The sequence below is a fragment of the Alexandromys fortis genome, unplaced genomic scaffold, assembly GCF_014885135.2.
Source record: "Alexandromys fortis isolate MF-2015 unplaced genomic scaffold, M_Fortis_MF-2015_v1.1 scaffold_80, whole genome shotgun sequence".
Classification (NCBI taxonomy): Eukaryota; Metazoa; Chordata; class Mammalia; order Rodentia; family Cricetidae; genus Alexandromys; species Alexandromys fortis.
This window is the reverse complement of record NW_026068174.1, coordinates 2,304,285-2,326,379: the sequence shown is the minus strand read 5'-3', so window position 1 is coordinate 2,326,379 and position 22,095 is coordinate 2,304,285. Positions and strand designations below refer to the sequence as shown.

Sequence of the window (22,095 nt, the reverse complement as noted above, 5' to 3'; positions counted from 1 at the left end):
AAAAAAAAATTTAAAATACACAGAACTCAAAAGTAACAAAATCAATAAAAATAAAGCCAGAATGGAGGAATAAAATCAAGTATATTTGATAGTTCAGCACTATACACTGAAAAAATAAATTCTGCTCAAAAAAAAAATATACAACAGTAAAGGCTGAAATAGGGAATGGTCAATGGATACCAGGACAATGGAAACAAGTCATTATGATCGATGTTGAAAGAAAAAGATGAGCCGGGTGATGGTGGCGCATGCCTTTAATCTCAGCACTCAGGAGGCAGAGGCAGGCGGATTTCTGTGAGTTCAAGACCAGCCTGGTCTACAGAGCTAGTTCCAGGACAGGCTCCAAAGCCACAGAGAAACCCTGTCTCGAAAAACAAAAAAAAACAAAAAAACAAAAAAACAAACAAACAAACAAAAAGAGCAGTCTTGGTTTATATCACTTTGAGTTTCAAAGATCATATTAACATCACCTTGCTCTCTGTGAGAGCAGATGTGCCAAAGGAGGATTATTTAAGAGTTTGTTTCAAGCTCTAATAACATTCCCAAAAGACATTTATTTTTTTTCTGAGTGTTGACAGCATAGAAGATATTTCTCCGTTGAATTTATAAATCCTGCTTTTGTTTTTAAAGTAGTCATCTTGCCCTACACCTATCGAGAGCAACACAAACCAAATTTACATTCCCATTTCAGGAACTCTCAAGTACAGGAGTAGCAACTCAATTCAAAAGGAAATGAAACCAACACATCTAGAAGGTGCCAAAGCAAAAGCTTTCACGGCCATTACACTGCTCCCTCTCCTTGGAGGAAATGCAGATGATGCTCACAGTGCTCATGGTCTCTTAGGTGGGGTAGGATGTGTCCGTGCCTGTACGTAATGTGACCTGCTGTGGCGTGGAGACAAGGCAAGTCGGAGAGGTGTAGGACAGACGAGAGTGCAGCAGAAAGATTCTCAGCACGACTAGGCGAATGGCATTCTCTGCATAAGACTGATTACTAACCTGATAGAAAGAATGGAAGCTGCGTTCTCCCGGCTGTTGCACAATCACACGAGACTAAGAAAAAAATATTTTTTAAAAATGGTTAATCTGAAAATATAGGTATGAATGAAACAGAATCAACTTTCTAAGAGAATCTTATATTCATAGTGCATTTAAAAAAAAAATCTGTGGCCAAAGCTCATCATAGACGGGTGCTCGCTATGGTTTTCCTGGCAGTATTTTGGTAATTCTCTATAGTGCTTAAAATGGGGGTGTCTTAACATTCATGAGGAATGAAGCCATGTTTTTGCAACCTGGAGTCTAAAGATAGTATGTGCAAGTGGTAGGAATCTGAGGGGGGAGAATGGGAAGGAATGCTAGGGAGGAACATTCTCAGCATTCCCTTGTCCAGAGGCTGCTGGCATTTCAAAGAGCAATGCCTCATATCCTATAATAAAATCAGTCAACATGAGCAGGCCCTAGGGACTCTGCTTAGACTCTCCAAAAAGACTGCTCAGCATGTGTGTTCATTCAAAGGATTCTTTTTGATTTAATTCGTACACACAGTGGAATCACAAAACACTGTGGAGGAAAGATAGGTAATACTTGATATTTCCTTTTTCTTTTCAGATGACTCTGATAGAGCACTTATTTCCTTAACAGTCAGCCTCGATATCACAGATAACAGAAATTACAGTGCCGTAAGATGCTGTGGGGTCACTGGGATAGGGAACCCTTTAGTGAGAAGCATCAGAGCACAATTCAAGATGGAGGTGGCTGTGCAGCATGGCTTCACTGGATCGGGAGAAAGAACGCCTGCGTCCAGCTGGAGCCAGCTATAGATATTATACAGCAGTGAGCAAACAGAAACTAAAGGAAGGAAAATTTCAATTTAGTTAAACACAAACTGGATGGAGGATGGTAACATAAAAGAGTCTAGGTCTGGAAGCTGGGCATGATGGCACACAGTCCTGTAAGCTCAACTCTTAGAAAGCTGAGGTGTAAGTACGGTGGGTCAGTCTTAGCTACATGGGGGACAGGAGGGTGGGAGGGAGAGAGATTTGATAGGTTTGCGTTAAATCTTACTCAGAAGTTGTCACACATTCTTCCTGTCCCATACAGACCTAATTCTGCATCATCAAATTCTAACATTTTCTAAGTTGATATAATAATTCAGTGGTTCTCAACCTGTGGGTTGTGACCCTTTTGGGGGTTGAATGACCCTATCACAGGGGTTGCATATCAGATATTATTTACATTATGATTTGTAACAGTAGCAAATTACTGTTATCAAGTAGTAATAAAATAATTTTATGGTTGGAGGGGTCACCATAACATGAGGAACTATATTAAAGTGTTGTAGCATTAGGAAGGTTGAAAATAGCAGGCCTAAGTGCTCATAAGAGAACAAAGAACAATTTTAACCATGGAAGGCAAACTTGAAGAGGGAAAACAGGATTAAATACTACTTTAAAACAATAAATGAAATTTCACATATATCATTTTAAACATTCGGTTACCACAAGCATCACCCTAGAAATCTAGCACACTTACCTTTTCCAGCAAGTAGTTATTGATATGCCCCCCAATGGGGTCTCCCTTGAAGTCAAAGTTGATATCCATGTATTTCCCAAACCTGCTTGAATTGTCATTACGGTTGGTTTTGGCATTTCCAAAAGCTTCCAAAACACAGTTTGACTTCAGCAACATATTCTTCACTCTAACAAAAATATATCAAAGTTATAAAAAATTTCAGAGATGAAGACACTTAAACTGGTGAAGCCTTAACTTCATTCTAGTCATGTGTCTTTGTTTCCTGTTGCTGACAAGACTCCTCTCACACAGTCACACCTGTAGGAATAACTTGGCCTCTGACACGACCTCATTAGTGGACCACTGCCCCTCCCATGAATCCTGCAAAGGACCCTTCAAACTGCTGCCCATAAATGACTGTATGTTTTACAAAGGCATGTGTGTAGGAACCTCTTGCTTACAAAGGAAACCATGAGATGATGGCCTGATATGCTCCAGAGAGACAGTAAATTTACATAAGCCTTGTCTGCCATATAGAAATCAAAGTAATTTAGTTCTCAGCTAGCTATTCTCCTGGGGTCCAAAAGAAATTACAAAAATTTGATCAAATGTTCACTTCAAATTAGACTGCAAAGTGAAAAACCAGAAGTGGGAATATGTCACACATTTTTTAAAAGGCTTCTTTTGACTGGGTAATCCAGTTATGGTGAAAATGCAAAGTCCACACACAGTATCATCAAATCTAAATCCTCTCCCTTGACATCATGCAGCACCCTGGATTCCAGCCCGTCGAGCTACCTGTGGTGCACAGATGAGCTGTTGACTGTTCAGTCAAATACTACTCAGCTTCAAAGCCGGCAACCAGCAAAGTACCCTTTCCCTCTTAGAGAAGGCTGCAGCACATGAGAAAGCTACACATACCGCTTCGTTAAAAAACAAACAAAATAGCCACCCATTTACTTCTTATATATTTACTAAGCAAACCCTGTATGCCAGGCACTGTTCTAAACACGGGTGCCCCACACCATACAGAACAGCTATGCTACTCATCCGACTGTGAGCCCAGCACAGTGCAGTATGAGGCCCTTTTACATGCGAACCTCACTTTGGCTCCCAGCATCAGTGGGTTATGGTTGTGATAGCAATGGAAAGTTGTGGGTCTACTTTCCAGGGCCACATTTCACTCAGAGTACAGTTTTTAAAAACACAGAGCAAGGAACCTGCAGAGGCTTGAACAATAAAGCCAAGCTGTGCAAATTCCAGCAGCTCTGCTGCTGAGGTTGAACACTGGCTGGAACTGGAACCAGGACACTTGCAACTATTTCAAAGTAGTTTTAATTTTTTTTAACTTGGTAAAGCTGGAAATTGACATAGTAATAGAAGTAAAGGCAGAAAGACAATAAGCAATGTGAAAATGGAAGCAGTTTACACATCATGAAAATGTTTGATGACTGCCAGTTTAGGCCCAGCCCAGTCTGCACACTAAACGAAGCCCAGCCCAGCCAGCCTGTGCTCCTGAGCTCTTACCTTTCTATCTCTGCCCTCTGGCTGGGGTTGGTGATGGCAGCGATATACTGCATGATGTACTTACTGGCTTCTGTTTTACCAGCTCCGCTTTCCCCTGGAGGAAAGAATTATGAAGGGCTTAACACCATAAGGTAAGCTCATTGTCAACAGAAAAATGTAAACCTTTGATGGTTATTCATTTAAAATTCCATCCTCCCTCCTCACCCTTCCTGCTTTCTTATTATTTTGTCCTCAGCTCTTCTAATAGGTATGAACATGTCTTAAAAAATGACAGAAGCAAAATTATAAATTACAAATTAATATTTAATTAGGAAAAATATATCAAGGAGTAAATTATGGTAAACTAGCTCCTTAGACTAAGCAATTACTCCTAAGTATAGCTGAAAATAACTAAGGTGCTGATCCAAACAGGAGCTACAGCTACATCCATATAACCTTACTTTCCACAGAAAACTTATTTTAGATTTAATGGGAATAAAGCAATTGGTTATGAAAAGTACAGTCAGGTGCTCACAGGTCCAGAGACTAAAGGCCGAGAAAGGTAGCTTGAATACAGGAATTTCTAAAACCAGTTAAATCCAGTATAAAAAAGGAAAGAAAAACTAACGTCTTAAATCAAAAAGAATTACAATAATTTTAGTGAAAAAAAAAAAAGAAGTCACCACATCTGAGACAGAAGGTATCATGGAAAAGTGTGACAATGGGCATAAGTGGTTGTAGCGAAGGGACAGATTTAGAAGTTTCATCTACTCTTTCAAACACCAAAACTTCACTTACTTAACTTTCTTCCAAGGGAATATTTTTAAATGTAGTATAACCAAATGAATCAATCTTCCAAGGCTTTAAAACCATCTTTTTATAGACTATACTCTGTGTGATAGCTAAAATTGGACTAATAGATTGATAAAGAACTGGATAAAAATAGTCAATTACATAATGGGATTGCTAAAGAGAATGTGCTAGTTCTATAGAAACCCTAATGAAAATACATCCACTATACACTGCCGAGTGGGAAAAACTAACTTTGCAATAGCAGTAAACACTTACAATTCTGTATTTTACTCATTTATACAAATGTGTGACTCTATATACCTACACATAGAGAGAAAATATGCAAAAGGACAAAACTAACCATCTGCTACTTCTAGAATGTTGGGGGACAAGATGTTCAAGCACGAGAGAATGTTTCCCCGTGTCAGACGGGTCCCAGAGGCACCTCCCCTGACAAAAAATACAGCTCTTGCCATTGCTCATGGTTGCTCACTAAGACTTGTTAGTAAGACTTGACTGCTGAAGATACTATATACTTCGGTCACTGGAGATGCAGAAATCAAGCTGGTGTTGATCTGGAAGCTTTCTCTCTGCTTGCTTGCTTTCAGAGTACCCAGGAGGTGCTATGCAGGCTGCTGATACTTGTGTGTTCATCAACACTCTTACTCTGTGAGCTACAATAATGGCACGATGTTATGGGGGTAAAGAGCTACTATCTGATTGGACTTAAGGCCCACACCAGAAGAGGAAACTCATGCCTGGTACTGTAAACTTAGCCAAGAACCTGTATCTGGGGAGGTCACAGCCTTAGGGGAATCTGCTAGTATTACTTTTATAAAGGGGCAAAGTCTCAAACTGCCTCCTAAAGACTTATCTTTATACCCTAGATTATTGCAGCTCTCAGTTCTCAACAGAGAAAATCCTTTCTGCAGTGACGGTGGTTAAAGAAGAGACTCACAACTGGCCAAGTGCAGAGGATAAGGGTCTGTGCAGGGCTTAACCATAAACAGTGTATCTATGTCACAAAGCTCAAGGGACACGGCAGAAGAATGGCTGGAAGAGTTTAAGAGCCAGAAGCTGGGGATGATTGCTGTGAAACTGTGTCTTTAAAACATGCCAGGGCCCCATACTTATAACTCACAGTACGTAGATGTGGCTGCCCGCACCAGACCCTGCATGAGACTCATGCCTGTCAACCTAGTATGGATGGGAAAGGAGTTCCCAAGGCCCACTCCTAGTTGATAGCTGCTTGGGGGAAAAGCATCAGGTTTTTCAGGGGTCTGATCCTGGTAGGCTGACTGGAATCCTCCAGGGGATGGCCCTACACACATGTGTATAATGGTGTCTAATCAACTAGATGTGGGTGGGTTATAAACAAAAAGAAGACATGAAGTTTGGAAGAGAAAATGGTGGTGGTGAAAACTGGAAGGGAGGGACTTGGGGTGACAAATAATAAAACACACTGATGATTGATAAAAATACATTGTATGAGAAAAGAGTAAAGCACCTTTTTTCATTCAAATTTGTGTAACAGATTAACTTTTTAAATTTTTAAAATGTTTTTGTTAGGCGTGTGATGATGGCACACGCCTTTAATCCCAGCACTCGGGAGGCAGAGGTAGGCGGATCTCTGTGAGTTAGAGGACAGCCTGGTCTACAAGAGCTAGTTCCAGGACAGGAACCAAAAAGCTACGGAGAAACCCTGTCTCGAAAAATCAAAAAAAAAATGTTTTTGTTATTAAAAAAACAGTTTAGTCCTGGGCTATAATTCTCTAATTCCAACACTAAGTTATTTAATCTTCTGACCCTTAACATTCTTATCTGTAAAGTAGAAAAATAACTATGCTACAAGCCACTTAAAGTTATTTTGATAACCAAAATAAAATAATGATCGAAAAATATTTTGAAAAGCAAAAAGCCACTAAAGTAAAGGGCAGTATTATTAGCACCAACAGAGATTCCCACAGTTAAGAGGCCACTTTGGGCCAGGGAAAAGGTATTTTCTTTTTCCTCATTTTCCCAGGGGAGATGCTGCAAAGTACTTTGCACTATGTGCATGGCTAGGCTCCCATTCTGAGCATGTGGGCTGCAGTGCCTCCTCCTCTTCTCCAGAAGGCTCGGGTCCACGCTCAGGAAGCTGATTCCCACCTCTGTCTGCGCCACAGCTCCAACTTCCAAACTCCAGGCTTGCCCTCCACATTTGGCATGGAAGTGCATCGTTTTGTTTGCTTTATTCTGTTAACACCTGAACTACTTGTGTTATATTTTATTTGGTATTTTTTTTGTGTGCTTCAGGTAAGAGGAATCATATTCCATGCTGGCTCAGTCTACAAATGACCAAAAGGCAAATCTCTTTTATGAGATGAGGTCTTGTTATGTTGTTCAGGGTGGTCTTAAACTCCCAAGAGTTCAAGCAATCCTCTTGCCTCAGCCTCTAAAACCAAGACTAGAGGATGATCAAACAGGGTAGAAATACTTTGGTATTTAAGTGTTCAGTACTTTTCAGAGCCCTATAAAATACCTTAGGTTTCTAAGCTTTAAAAAACAAAAACAAAAACCAACACAAAAACAAAAACCAACTCATCAATTAAGTGAATTCTTGAGTACAAAAAAAAATTAAATACCTTTAGACATTGGAACCAGGGCCCCCTCCAAATACCTGATATCATAATACAGGTGTCTTTTGATCGCCTCTTCATAGCCTTGTAAGCAGCATCAGCAATAGCAAAAAGATGAGGAGGTCTCTCGTATAGCTCACGACCTTTATACTGCTCAATGGTGTCCCTCCCATAGATGTTCAGAGCCTTGTAGGGGTTCACAGAAACGACCACTTCTCCAATGAATGTGTAGATGCGTCCTTTCTCAAATCTGCACAGAAGTACGAACAAAAGGTAGCTGGGGTGAACTGTTTCCTCTTAATTTATTACCAAATAGGCCCAAATGTTCCAGGAACTGTTTCTGAACTGATAATTCATCAGTTCTCAGTTTACTGTTAAAGACCACATTACAGCTGGGTGTGGTGCCTTGTGTCTATAATCCCATTTCCTAAGAGGCTGAGGCAGGAGGATTGCTGTGATTTCAAAGCCAGTGAGTTCCAGAACAGCTTAGGCTACAGAGTGAGACTCTCTTAAAAATAAGCACACAAAAACCCAAAGACTATGTATGATAGTTTACATTTATACTCAGCTCTCTTAAAGCTGAGGCAGGAGGACTGCTGTGAGTTGGAGGCCAGCCTATGTATGCTATGTAGTGAAGTTAAAAACAAAACAAACAAAAAACGAAAACAAAACCCATCCAACTAACAGTAGAGACCACATCTTGATGTGGTACCCTTTGGATGCCACTAGTGAAAAAGGCCAAGGGTTTAAAATTCAGGCAAGAAGAACTTGACACGTAGAAGGCTGTGAATTTCCTATTTCCAATATAGAAGGTCAAGTAAGAGGAGGAAAAATGTTGAAGAAACCCTCACAGCTCTAGTAGGAAAAGAAATAGAAGCTAAATCAGGTCTTCGAATTTACTTCACTGGATTTTCAATTACAAAGAGGCCTGTTCACATTTATTTCATCTCTCTCTAGAAGTCTCACTAAACTGTCAGTAAAGAAATAAACACAGTAAAATCCCCAACAGAGAATGGTAGAGGAGATACTTCTGGTCTAAATCAAATTGGTTTTTGTAGTGACTGCCTAGAATCTTGCGGTGTGGATACAGCACGATTTATTCAGTGATCTCCCTTCCCCCCTGCTGCTATGGGCAACACTGCAGAAGACACGCTGACACATGGCTTACAAATTAGTGGGAAGGACTCTCAGGAATGGGACAGCTGGTTGAAAGTATCTACATTTTTAAATATCTGTAATATGATCCCATTTTTTGTATGGGAACACATCTATGTATGTCTGTCTATCTATATGTACACTTGATAAATGAGTATATGAATGCACAGCAAGGTATTATACAACGCATGGCATGCTTATCCTTTATATACATATAGTGGGGTGATATGGATGGGGGAATGAGGAGGCAGGTCGGGAGAAGTCATGGGAACAAAGTAAAATTAGCAAAAGCCCTATAATTGAAATTGTAAATAGGGATGAAAAATCTGCACAAAAAATTTAATATAAAAACATAGAAACTGCCTGGATATAGTGGGGGAGGGCCTTGGTCCTTCCTCGGAGCAATGTGCCTTGTCCTCTCTGAGGAGTGGATGAGGGAGGGATGGGGAAGGGTGGAGGATGAGAGGAGGGGAGTGGGAACTGGGATTGGTATATAAAATGAAAAAAGATAGTTTATTTTCTTTTTAAAAAAATCAAATAAAAACGTTAAAAAACACAGAAACCCCACACATACTACTTACACAATAACCCATACCTATAAGTGTACAAACCAGCACTTAACTGTTATTGCTCAAGTGGTTGTTACCAATACACTCCATCTGCTAGAGGCACAGGCAAATATGGTCACCTTTCAGCATCCATTAGATATTGGTTCCAGGAGTCCTCACAAATAACAAAATTTGTGGATGCTTGAGTACCTTATGCAAAATGTCCTAGATCTGTGTAAAGTCTATGTATATACTTCTCCATATTTTAAATAATCTGTAGGCTATAATAATTCTCCATACAAGTTATATGCTGTCTAAATAGCCCTTACATGTTTAATCTGCAGCTGGCTGGTTGTAAGGATACCACGTCTGTGGATATGGGGGGAAGATTGTGTCTCACTTCCAAAGCTGAATGAAGAGTGCTCACACAGACAAAAGGCTGGTCCACGGGTAGTTTGTCTCTTAGTACCCTGCTGTTTATAGCCAATGGATAAGGAGAATTAAGTGTTTGGGCCTGAAAAGCAAGTTTTTAAAACCTCCTTTAACATGGAAGTTGTCAGCTATAATTAAGAGTGGAAACAAATAAGAATAGATGTGAACAATAAGTTAGAACCAAGATTTTAACCAAGTAGTTGGCAGGTATTTAAATAAGAGTTATTAACCAATGAGGTTTTCCGTGCATTTTTCTATTGTGGGTTTCCCACAGACAGTAAAAGCACTGACTCTGGGGTCCTTCACATCTGGGCCTGAATGCTCACATTATTAACTTAACGGTCATTAGACTTTGTAAAACCTGTTTACCCTCCTCATGCTTTAGCCTCTCCAGCTGTTCAACAGCAATAATCAGACCCCTCTATCCCTGTGGCAGTGAATAAGTGCTTTTCCCTTTTTTCAAAAAGTGGCAATTAATTTTATACTTTATTATGTTATGTACAAAAGTGATGTTTGTTAGCATGTTTTAAGACAGTGTCTCTGGCAGCCCAGGCTGGCTTTGAACTATATTGCCAATGTTGGCCTTCAATTCCTGATACTCCTGCTTCTAAGTAGTACTGGGATTGCAGGTGAGTACAGATCCTTTACCAATTGTTTTTATTTTTATTAACACTGCCCCTACTCAATAGCCTCTATGGATGAGGAATAGACTAAATGATCAAAATGTCATTATTTATCAATCAACTGCAAGTCACCAACACGATATCTATCTATACAGTTTATGTTTAAAGACTCACAAATGTTGCCAGGCAGTGGTGATGCATGCCTTTAATCACTCAGGGGCAGAGGCAGGCAGATCTCTGTGAGTTCAAGGTCAGCCTGGTCTACAAAACAAAACAAAACAAAACGAAAAGACCCACAACATGAAGCTGCGGAGATGGGCTCAGTGGTTAAGATTGTGTATAATTTTTGCAAAGGATCAGAGTTCAGTTTCCAGCACCCATGACAAGCGGCTCACAAGTGACTGTAACTCACAATCCAAGGACTCCAATACCCTCCCCTTTGGTCTCCAAGAGCAACGGCACAAACCCTCCCCACAAGAACATACATTTAAAAAAAACCACAAAGAAATAAAAGGTAGGATTCAGCACTCAAGTCTCTCTGGTTGGATCTGGAAATGTTCAAGACATGCTTAGCAGGCATCACCAAGGAAGGACAGGGTTGTTTAGTTTTCAAAACTGTCCAAACTGGAAAAAAAAAAAAATGAAAAGGAGCAACAGGCTGGTAGGGAAAAAATTACTTCACAAACTTGATACTCTGACTCAAAGGCATAAGCAACGCTGTATGTGACAGAGTGTTGTCCCGTCCCCAGTGTGTTTAATAAGGCATTTTCTCACTGAATAGTTCTTAGGGCCACAAATGGAATAGTCTCTGAAATTCTGAATTAGTTAAAATTAAATATTTTGTTTGATTAAATCTCTAAGCATCACATTTTCAAGATATAATTAGAATAAATGCACAGTAGCAGGTGTGGAGGCTTACACCTACGGCCCCAGTATTTGGGAGGCATAGGCAGGAGAGCAAGAGATCAAGGGCAGCTTGTTTCAAAAGGTATAAAATGCACAAATCATTTGTTTATAAATCACGTTATTTACAAGGCATAATATTTATCCTATCTGTTGACTTGAAAACTGTTTTAGAGGCTCAACAAAATATAATAGTAAACAAATGCTTCAGCAATTTGCAATAATGATAGAAAGTTTACTTTTGAAATTCTAAACTGGTTATCAAATGACTTTAAACTTGGTTAGATCTCAAAAATCACCACTAGGTGGTGCCACCATACACTCTAAAACCAACTTGGGAGTTCCACAAGGCTTTGGAGACTGAGGGTGGAGGTCAACAGAAAAGCAGTGCAGTAGGTCCTTTCAGGACTTCCCTGGGGAGGATCTGTAGTAATTACACTAGAAACCCTGTGACACCCTACTCCAAAAGTACAATGAAAGTATTCCTGTGATCTTTGTGTGTAAACCTGGTATGACCAAGTGTCTACTTTGTATACTACAAGGGGTCTAACCCTGGAAACTAAAAGAGGCAAAATCAAGAAAATACTGTAAATAATCATAACGACAGAGTATTATAGGAAAGATAAAAAATTATGTGCTTTAGTATTTTTTTTCTAATAGAAATAAAGTAGACGTGTAGCTTTTAAAAAGACAAGGGGGAGTGAAGTCAGGTGATGGGAGGAGAAATGACTGGAACTCATTATATACATATGTGAAATGGCCAAACCAAGAAATAAACAAAAGGGAGAATGGATACTGGGCAAATAGACAAGGATTAAAAAAAAGATTTGAGATAAAATAAATGAAATGGAGGCAGGCAGTGGTTGTGTACACCTTTAATTTCCGCAGAGGCAGGAGTAGTTGGAGCTCTGAATTCAAACCCAGCTTGGTCTATAGAGTAAGTTTCAGGACAGCCATGGCTACACAGATAAACCCTGCCTCAAAAAACAAACAAGCAAACAAAACCCTAACAACAACAATAACAAAAAACCAGAAAGACAAAATGAAAGTACAATAAAGAAAATTATGGAACTAGAATGTAACTGAAGATCACATTTTGGTGTCCCAGACACCATCTGATAACAGTAACATTTAAAAACAATAAATATGCTACAAAAAACAAAAACCCAGTAACTGCATACACTGCTCTCTAAAGCATCTGAAGGCACATGAACGAGGTACTCTTGCAACAAGGGAGTTTTCCGGTGACCACATCTACCAAGAGCTGCCTCTGGCTCGCTCTGACTCAGGTAACTGTTGAGTGTCCAGCATCTTGGTTGACCTAGCTAAGCGCAACCGAGGCGTGGCCAGTTAGCCTCTGTTCATCTCCAGGAGCATCTGCTGCAGAGCTGGCATCCACTCACTGTCCTTCTCCCACAAGGGGATGTACCCACTGTGAGTGAACTCTGCCTCTGGACACTGGTGGCACTACTTAGAGCTGGATTGTTCCATTGTTAGATTCCTTTTCCATAAGCTGTTTGCCCACTTTTTATGTGCAAACAATAAACCATGCATTTGAAAATGAAAAAAAAAAATCAGTAACTGTTAGAAAAATAGCAGCTTTGGAAAAACAAACAAATTAAAAAAATCACAAGGCACTGGTGTGGGGAATTGAACTGTGTTCCCCAGACAATATACTAGGAAGTCCTAACCGTCCTGTGTAAGACCGTATTTGGAAACAGGCGTCTGCAGATGTAATCAAGATGAGCTCATTAGGGTGGACTTTAGAGAAGGGGAAATGTCACACGTGGACACAGACAGAGCCATGTGAGGCAGCACAGGTCAAGGAAGAAATACCATCTAGCCCCCACAGTCTATCTACCCGTACCAGAAGCCAGAAGAGACCAGAAAGGGCTGTTCAGAGTCTGGTTCTGCTCACGCTTTGATTTTGGCCTTTTTGTCTTAGGACTGTGGACAATAAATTCCATAGCAACCCTAGAAATAAGTTTTATCATAATAAATTCCATGAAAATGTGTCTCAGCTTCCTTACAAAAAGAAATTCAAATCACATCAGTAGGATATACCTTCTCTCCTATGATCAAGGGACTTGGCAGTGAACTATCGTGTATTAATAAGAACTTGAAGTCCTGGGCATAAGCACTGTCGTGATGTGACCACTGACTGTCACCCCTTCTGATCTGCTCTCCACATACCACTAAATAGGGCCTGAAAATACACAGCTATTAGAAAGGCCTGGTCTTCAATCATTTCAGCGGGAAGTCACAATCTTGCCAATGTGACAGCCAGACAGTGGTCCGTGTCACACCAGTTCCCCATTATTGTATGGCCTGGCCTGGAACACTCAATTCTTTCTCCATCTCGAAGCTCACACCTATTTGTTTCCCTCATAGTAGTTGTGACAAATAGCTTTTAGGGGAACAGAGACTATAACCGCCCTGCTTACTGCTCTACCTTCAGCATGTAATCCATGTAATAAGTCTGTATTAGCAAGGAATGGTTAGACATTTAGTGAATAAAATCAATAGTGAGTGGATAAATCTCTAGCACATTTCTTTCAGGAATTGTCTTGTACCCGGCTTAGGACACAACAAAATTCAGGTTATCAGGTATGATATGAAAAGCCTTAAATTGTCTAACATCATTTTCCCCTATTCCTATGGTTAATCCTAGCTCCTGCTAGATGTTAGCTTATAAGTTTCAAAAGTGAAGGGGAGGTGTAACGATAAAGTGGCAGAAAAGTACCTTTGGCAGGCCAGGCCAAAGTGAGCTGTTAAGAGATCATGCCATGTGACATATCTAATGTAAGAGGTGTACTGGGGTAGGGAGGAGAGAGCAAAAGGACATCTCGGAGTGAGAACAGAGAGAGACAGAGACAGAGAGAGCACGTGAGGGCAGACAGACAGACAGACAGACAGACAGACAGACAGACAGACCGACCGGGAGGCAGAGAGAAGTAACAAGATAGACAGAATGATCTGGCGTGGCCGGGGCCTTTAGGGATGCTCCTGCCCATACACAGCTCCGTAGAACTCTCAGTGATGCAAATGCGCAGTACCTGGCAGCAGCCATGGCAAAAGCTGCAGTCACCTCTGCCTCCACTGGTCGGCAGGCATGCCAAATTTACAACAGGAGGGAGAAAATACAACAAAATGTCATCTAATATTTAAAAGATGGGCCCTATATTCATGTCCCCACAGAAAATAATCGGTTTCTCTTTTTATGTGAGCAACTTCTCAGCCAGAAAAATAAAAGAGGTACTTACTCCAACTCAAATCTGATATACCATTTTCACTGCTGGAGAACATGGCTGCCAAACAAGTTGTGGTTGAGTAAACAATTAGGGGCTTGTCCCTGAATGAGACTAATTTTCTCTCTCTCTGTAATCATCTGTAGCCTGCAGTTCTTTGTTGAGGGGTGGGACTCTGTGAAATCTCCCTCCACACTCTCTCCCTTAGATGTCTATTAATATCATCATTGTAAGGTCTGGTTCAGGCAGCCATTTCTGGTCTCACAGAGGACTTACTGGTCCTCTGGCTCCTACAATCTTGCATTCCCTGTTCTGGAATGGTCTCTGATCCTTAGGTGCAGGAGTTGTTGTACACACACATACAACAAAAATAGACTCAGCAGATTGTGTTTATATATTTGTGTGTCTATCTATCTGTCACAATAATAAAGAAAAAAGGCTATTAACGTGAGATGGAGAATGGAGCAGGGGAGGGAGATAGATGAGATGGTTTGGAAGGAGGAAAGGAAAGGGGGAACTGATATAATTGTATTTTAATTAAAATATATTAAATAAGAATAGAAAGTAAAAAATAAAAATACAGTTAGAGTTCCAGTTGGGTGGCAATAGCCTTTAGGTCTGGGGTAGGGTTCTCCAGAAGGCTGTGAAAGCTTTAAATCAGAGTCCAGCATAAGGTACTCTTCCTCTTATAACCAGCATTCACAGATCTAGTAATTGAGAGGTGAAAATAAAAATGGTTCCATTCAGTGTCACTCCTAGTGACCCACTGGGGCACTCACTATTACCCCTAGTGACACTCTAGATCACTGTCAACCCTAGTGACTCACTAGGGACACTTTTGCTTCCTGTTTCTGGAATCCTTGTGTTCAGCAGGCCTAAAAGTTTTCGTTCCAGCATGAAGAATGCTTCTGTCAGGAGGCACAACAAACACTCCACTGACTTTTCCTGACATTTTGGGCTCCTAATGGCTTTGAGTCAACTGGCTAGGAAAGGAGTAACAGCAATGGGTGAGGTGTGACTGACCCAGTCTAACAAAAGGAAACTGGACGTCCGAAATACAGAAGATTTTTTTTTTTGCATAGCTTGTTACCAAGACTAAAGTTAACAAGAAGTCACAACAACCCAATCCAGGCAGGGTGATCGAGAGCTCAGACCCTTCAGGGATGAAAGCAAAGGTCACTCCTCCAGATAAAGAACCAAGACTCGCCGAAACACTTGATGAGAGCAGAGGAAATGCAGAATGGGCAGAAGAAGGTGTTTGTAAATACCAGTTTGAGATCATGTGATCACAGCAGAAAGAAGGGTTATAATAGACATGACCGTTTCTGTTCTATTTGTTAGGAATATTCTTGTTCACATATTAAATAGGAATTTGTGGCCTTTTTTCCTATTTATCACCAAATAGAATGTTTTATTATGTAACACTGATTGAGATCATATTAGAGGTTAAGTGTGGTAAACCTTTATCATGATATTTAAGCTAAGGGACATTCCACGATTAAACATTACTAAGAGGACTTTGCTGCCGAAGCTCTTAGGAGCCCAGAAGAATGCAGTTCAAGTCTTAGACACCAGCCACCAGAGCTGCAACTCTGGGTTTGATTTTGTTTCTGTCTGACTGTTCGTTGCTACAGTCTTGACTTTCTCCTGTGGAATAAGAATCTCTACTTGGTACGATAATATGTTGAACAGATGTAACTTGGTTTTGATATTTATATGTGCTTACAGTTAAGAGACTTGTAACTTTTAAAGCATTATGATTTTTTAAGGTTTGGGGGATTTTAAAAGTGGGTCATAGTTGATATTATGAAATATACATGAGACATAGGGAAACACAGTAAGTTGGAACTTGAATTGGAGGAATAACAGACTATGGAGTAGAGAGAAGAAAGAGGAGGTAATAGTAAGCATGTGCATTTCACTCAAGATGCCAAGAAGGAATAGCACCCAGGTGTAGGTGTGCAAATACCATTACTACCTAGTAGGATCCATGGAAATGAACTGAAGTCTGCACAGACTAAAAGAACCCACAAGATGAACCCAGAGTTTCTTGTAGAACCAGAAAGTAGAGAAATGCTTGAAGAATGACAGCTTGAATGGGCCCTCTGGGACCACCCGAGAAGCTGGCACAAAAAGAAATGAAGTCAGTGACAGATTTTAATTCACGGAACACAGTAAACACCCAACACGATGCAACTAAAGACATGTACATGACAGAAGGTGCTTCTCCTTACAGGACAATGTCAAGGCATACACATAGGGATGACGTTAGAACGTTATCAGTAGTTACAATATAAGGGACAAGATATTTACAGAGCCTCAGAGTACCTCCCCACAAACTGATTCTTACTTTTAAAGGGAAAGACAATAACTTTACAGCAGAGGAAGTTTATGAGCACTAAAATCAAGTCATTAAAACTAGAATCACCAGTACTAGAGCAAACTGATACACGCTTGTGATGGTTAACTTCACTATCGACTTGTGACTGGGCCACAGGGTACCCAAAGGCTTAACTAGAAGCATATTTTGGGTACGTCTGCATGGGCATTTCCAGGTGAAATTAACTTTCTAATTAGTGAATTGCTTAAAGCATTTTCTCTCCCCATCCTGTTAAAGATCTGAAGAGAATAAAACACAATTCAAAACAACAAAAATCACAGTTTTTTCTCTTGTCTGTCTTTGAGGTGGGACACCAAATTTACTGCCTTTGGATTTAGAATGGACTTCACACCATTAGCTCTCTTGGTCCTCGGGCCTTCAGACTCAAACTGAAAACTGTGCCGCTGTCTTTCCCAGGTCTCCTGGCTGCTAGCTGCGGACCACAGACTTCCGAGCCTCTGTAACTGCTTAAGCAGACAGATGCCTTACAGTAAATCTCTCTTTCATATCTGATAGGCTCTCTTTCACCAGAGAATCTAGGTTAATACAGACTTGGGAAACAAGAGCAGTTTTGGAGGGCAATCTAGGATGTGAGAGTTCTCTGAACTGCTGTGAAGTTTCTAGAACAGGTCTTCTAACCTGATTGAAGGCTCTGCTGCAGATGGTAAAGACAGAGTTCACGGTCTAGCAGGAAGATAAGATAGGTGAAACACCATCGCACACTTTGTCAGCCATTTATAAGAAGCAGGCAACTGGAAGTCTTTGTGTTTGGCACTGAACGTTTTGAGAAGTCCAGAAAATGTGACATTAGATGGTAGATCCTAACATTGCTGGGCAAGGTAGTGAGAGAAAAGGGTGAGCTTAGGGATCACATGGCCTGAAGGAGACACTGAGCAGCCCCAAGACTGAGAACCCAGAGGCCAGCAGGGCCTCCTGCTAAGACGCAGGGAGGAAGGCACAGCCATAAGTGCAGCAGCCCAAGCTTAGAGCCTGAACCTCATCCAGAGCAATGAAGGTTGAAACTAGAAGACAGTCTACAAAAATAACTGCAAAGGGCCTGCTCAGGGAAATAAAGCAAGGCTGAGTCGCACATTCCAGACTGTAGGGCACTAAGGAGACATGACAAGTAAACGCATGGTACACTCCTAGTTTGGATCAAGAGTAGGGGGAAAATTGCTTTTAGGATATTACTGGAACAACTGATAAAATAAGAACGTCAGCTAAGAGTCAGACACTGAATTGTGACAAAATTACATTTCCTGATTTTGATCACTGTGCTGTGGGGAAGGGAACATTCTTGTTTTTAGAAAACATGCCTTGAATTATTCAGTGGATCATGATGTCTCCAATATACTCTCCAAAAGTAAAAGTAATTATATGCATACATAAAAATATAAAGAGAGAAGATCAGAAACAGAGCAAAATACAAAAACTGGCGAGGAATAAAAGGTATTTGTTTTTATACTATGTTTTCCATGAATATGAAATTAAAGGATGGAAATTAAAAGTTTAAATTCCAAGCCTCTTTATATAGCAAGTTTAAATATCTATCGATCTATTAGCTTTGACAAGGTGATATAAACTAGCAAAAGACGCAGACGATACAAAAGATAGACAGAGGAAAGTATTTCTCTCACATCTTTCCCTTTCCTGCGAATTCTTCTGGAACATACTCTTCTTACGTGTATACAAGTGTGTCTATGTAGGTCTTAAATGATTATTAATGTGTGTGTAAGCATATGGCATGTGGGTGCATGCCTGCCACAGCACACATGCCATCAGTTCCTCCCTGCTACCTTTCATAGGTTCTGGGATTGAACTCAAGGGTCAGGCTCGAGCAGCAGGCTGCTAGTGCTTTTATCTGTTGAGCTAGTTCACCACCTGGTAATAACTTTTTGATGTTTTTTTATTAACATAAACACATTTTTTTCCTAATTAAAATATTTATCTTGGCAAAAACCTCACATAAGCAGATAGATAAGTCTCATGCCTACAGGCCTGCACAGTATTGAGTTCATCCCACTGGACATTCACATTGTTGATCAATACTTGTTACTGTGGATAAAGCAAGTGTAAACATATGGTGTTTATTTTCCTCTGGGCATATATGCTTGTGCACCTGTAGAACACACTTCTGTGATGACAAGTGCTGCTTTAAAGTCTACTTGCAGGAGCTGGAAAGATGGCATGCTATTCTTACAAAGGATCTGGGTTCGGTTCTCAGCGCCTACATGCATGACTCTTTTTTAACTCCAGTTCCAAGTGATCCCATGCCTTCTTTTGACTTCCATAGACACTAGACATGCACAAGTTACATATACATAAATGCAGGCAAAATGTTCACACAATAGTAAGACTAAATACATCTAAAAATATTTAAAGGCTATATGCAATTTAAATTTTCAAGTTATTGCAAAATTCATCTCCAGTGAGATAATATAGTTTATAATTTTATTTACAATGTGTGACGTTTCTGGTTCTGGGTGTGGGCTTTTTAACCACTGATCATGGGCTATTTAGAAAGGAGATCTTATACTGCAAAGTACACAAAACTTTACACCTTTGTTTGCCTGCTCATGCACTGCTCACTGGGGTGACTGCCAACTTTTGAGAGGTTTGAATCATTTAGTTTATCTACTTTGTAGGACTATGAGCAAGGACTATGTGTTAGAAAGAGAAGGGATTTTCAAGTCACACAGCTCTGGGGCCTGAGGCTTGAATCCTAATTACTAACTATATGCATTCGTATATATCTGAGTAGTCAGTAAGTCTCAGGAGCCTGAGTTGAGAGGAAACTACGAACTATATTATACTGTTCCATGCTTTATATAAACTGATAATGTCACATAGTAAGCACAATAATTGGGTTTAAAAATTAGCTATTTTAAAAACTATTCTTTTGTTCTTACTCTCCTCTCCACATATCCTCAATCCCGTGGTTTCAGAAATTTCTGATAGAAATAGAAAGAATGCCACAGTTTAGAGAAGGAGACCTAGCCCAGCTTTAAGAGTGGGAGCTCAAAGAAGTCCCTAAGGCTCATGTTGTCTGACATTTGAGTTATTTGTAATACAGCTACTACACAGGCAGTTCCAAGCACTTCTTGATTTCAACTGTCTTAAAATCACTTTGAACTGGAAGGTTTATATTTGTCTTTTACTGACACAGAGGCTTGCAGTTCACAACGTGTATGAGAACCCTTGCTAAGCGCAGTCACCTGCATGGATGTTGCTGGGCCATCGATAGCACAGGAAAGTGGCACTGGCATAAGTGCCCTTTGTACATGGTCGCTGGTTAGCACTGACTAGATCAGTGATTTTGGTTAAGTTACCAACCACACTTCTGTGCCGAGTAGGACAGTAATAGTGCTGGGTTAGTCGGGTCTCTATTGCTCTACCAAATGTAGCGATGATGTCTAAGTAGAAATAAAAAGTGATTTTGGCTTTAGACTTTGGAGCTTTCAGACTGGTAGCCCTTATTGCTTCAGGCCCTTGATAAGAAGCATACAATGGTGGGGATATGTGGCAGAGACATCTCAAGGGCAGGGGAGCAAAAGATGGTTCTTACCATCTTTTAAAGTTGGGCGTTCCATAATCTCAAGGGCATAATAACCTAAATTATGCTTCAATAATCTAAAGATCACTAAAGATTACATCCCAGCTCTTAAAGCTTCTATCACCTTCCAATAAGGGAGGGACCATACTTTTATCACAAGGACCTTTGAAGACATTTTACAAACAAACTAGCTGGGCATGGCAATGCATTACCTGTAATCCCAGTACACAGGAGGTTGAAGCAGAAAGATCAAAAGTTTGAGATCAGCATGGGTTAATCCTGCTGGCTATAGTAAGATTCCTGTCTAAAAAGCAATGACAAAACGCCATCCAAACTACAGCATATAACCACCTCACGAGACTGTTACAATAAATGAGATGCCTCACATGAAGTCCTCAACACACTACTGGTGCAAACTAAGAGCATAATTAACTAAGCACTATTCTTATCAGCTGCATTCCTGTAAGTCTTTTTAAATATTCTTATTGCTGTCTTTGCATTTATTTGTATTCATGTGTTTGTTCATCCAGTTTACTATTGGTCAGCATTCATGTTCCAAGGTTTCTGAGCTATGAGTAATAGACAACTGACCCATTTTCGCCTTACTGCAAGTAAGAAGAGAACAGACACTAAGTAGGGGGGCTCCAGAAGAGACAACCAAGTATATACTGCGCCGGTAAGAGGATGAACCAAGTCTCTGAAGACTCCGGAGTGGAACAGGCGATGACCATGTCCCAGAAGAGAGAACAAGGGAGGATGCTGGGAAAGGAGGGGCTGACACATCCATCATCTGAGGGGTCTGGAATGGATCTGGAGCAGGAGAGTGTGGTGGATCCTACCTCCTTTGGTACAAGGACCCGAGTGCCTGCTGACTGACCACTAGAGGCTACTGCAATAGTCTGAGGAACAAAGGAACTTCAGACAGTGGGATTTAAAGACAGAACTGCTCAAACAGGATAACTTAACTGCTTACCAAAGGAAAGTAGGTGGAGGTGTTAGGGTTACTCACAGGAGCAACTGAGCAGACTTAGGGACATACAGCAGAGGAAAAGGCAATTTTAAGAGGTGGCTATGGGGCTGGGGAGACGGCTCAGTAGCAAAGTGCTTGTTAGAAAGGACCTGCGTTTGGATCCCCAGAATCAACATAAAAGCAGAGTGTGGTGGTAGCTGCATGTAATCCCAGAACTTGGGGCAAGGGTTTGACTGGCCAGCCGGCCAGCGAACCTAGCCAACCAGTGCACATTGACAAATCAAGGTGGAACCGGTTAAAAGTTCAGAGAATAAGCAACTGTGGAATGCTCCACCTTAAACCAGAGTCTATATTACCCATCACCCCAGACTCAGAGAACAGTGAAAAGAGAGGAAAAATGAAGAGCAGAGGCTGGGGAGGAACAACGTGAAGCAGTGTCTTCTGGGTATGACATAGCTCACACACGTACAGACTCACCGCAGCTGTAGTTACCCACGCAAGACCTACTCAAAATCAGGCTTTTCAACATCTTTTCATGGAACAGGGAGCCTGCAAGGCTCTATCCCTAAATGACTACTGACAGTAGCTGCAGAATGGGCGCCACTTTCTTCAGTGGTGCCGTCATTGATAAGGTGCCCACACTCCAGTGAACAATCTCTCACTGATACTCATGCAGGCAACCCTAATTAAATTCCGTGGGTCATATGCACCAAAAGGCATGAAAGTGTCTGTGTGGTGGGGCTTGTTAGGAAGAAAGATTTCAGCAGGGGATAACGAGACAGGATAATGGGTTGAAAGGAACTAAAATTCATTATATGCATGCATGAAACCGTCAAAGAATTTTTAAAAATTAACA

General features: G+C 40.7%; 1 protein-coding gene across 1 annotated transcript in view; it reads right to left on the bottom strand.

Annotated features, from left to right (window-relative positions):
• The window catches only part of Myo1d (myosin ID), a 290,963-nt gene that overhangs the window by 198,373 nt on the left and 70,495 nt on the right, over positions 1-22,095 (bottom strand). Inside the window, exons 2-5 of the mRNA XM_050128640.1 lie at positions 7,469-7,677; positions 4,039-4,132; positions 2,533-2,698; positions 1,000-1,053 (exon numbers count right to left, since the gene is read on the bottom strand). Coding sequence (XP_049984597.1) covers positions 1,000-1,053; positions 2,533-2,698; positions 4,039-4,132; positions 7,469-7,677 — 523 coding nt within the window. The remainder of the gene's footprint in view (positions 1-999; positions 1,054-2,532; positions 2,699-4,038; positions 4,133-7,468; positions 7,678-22,095) is intronic.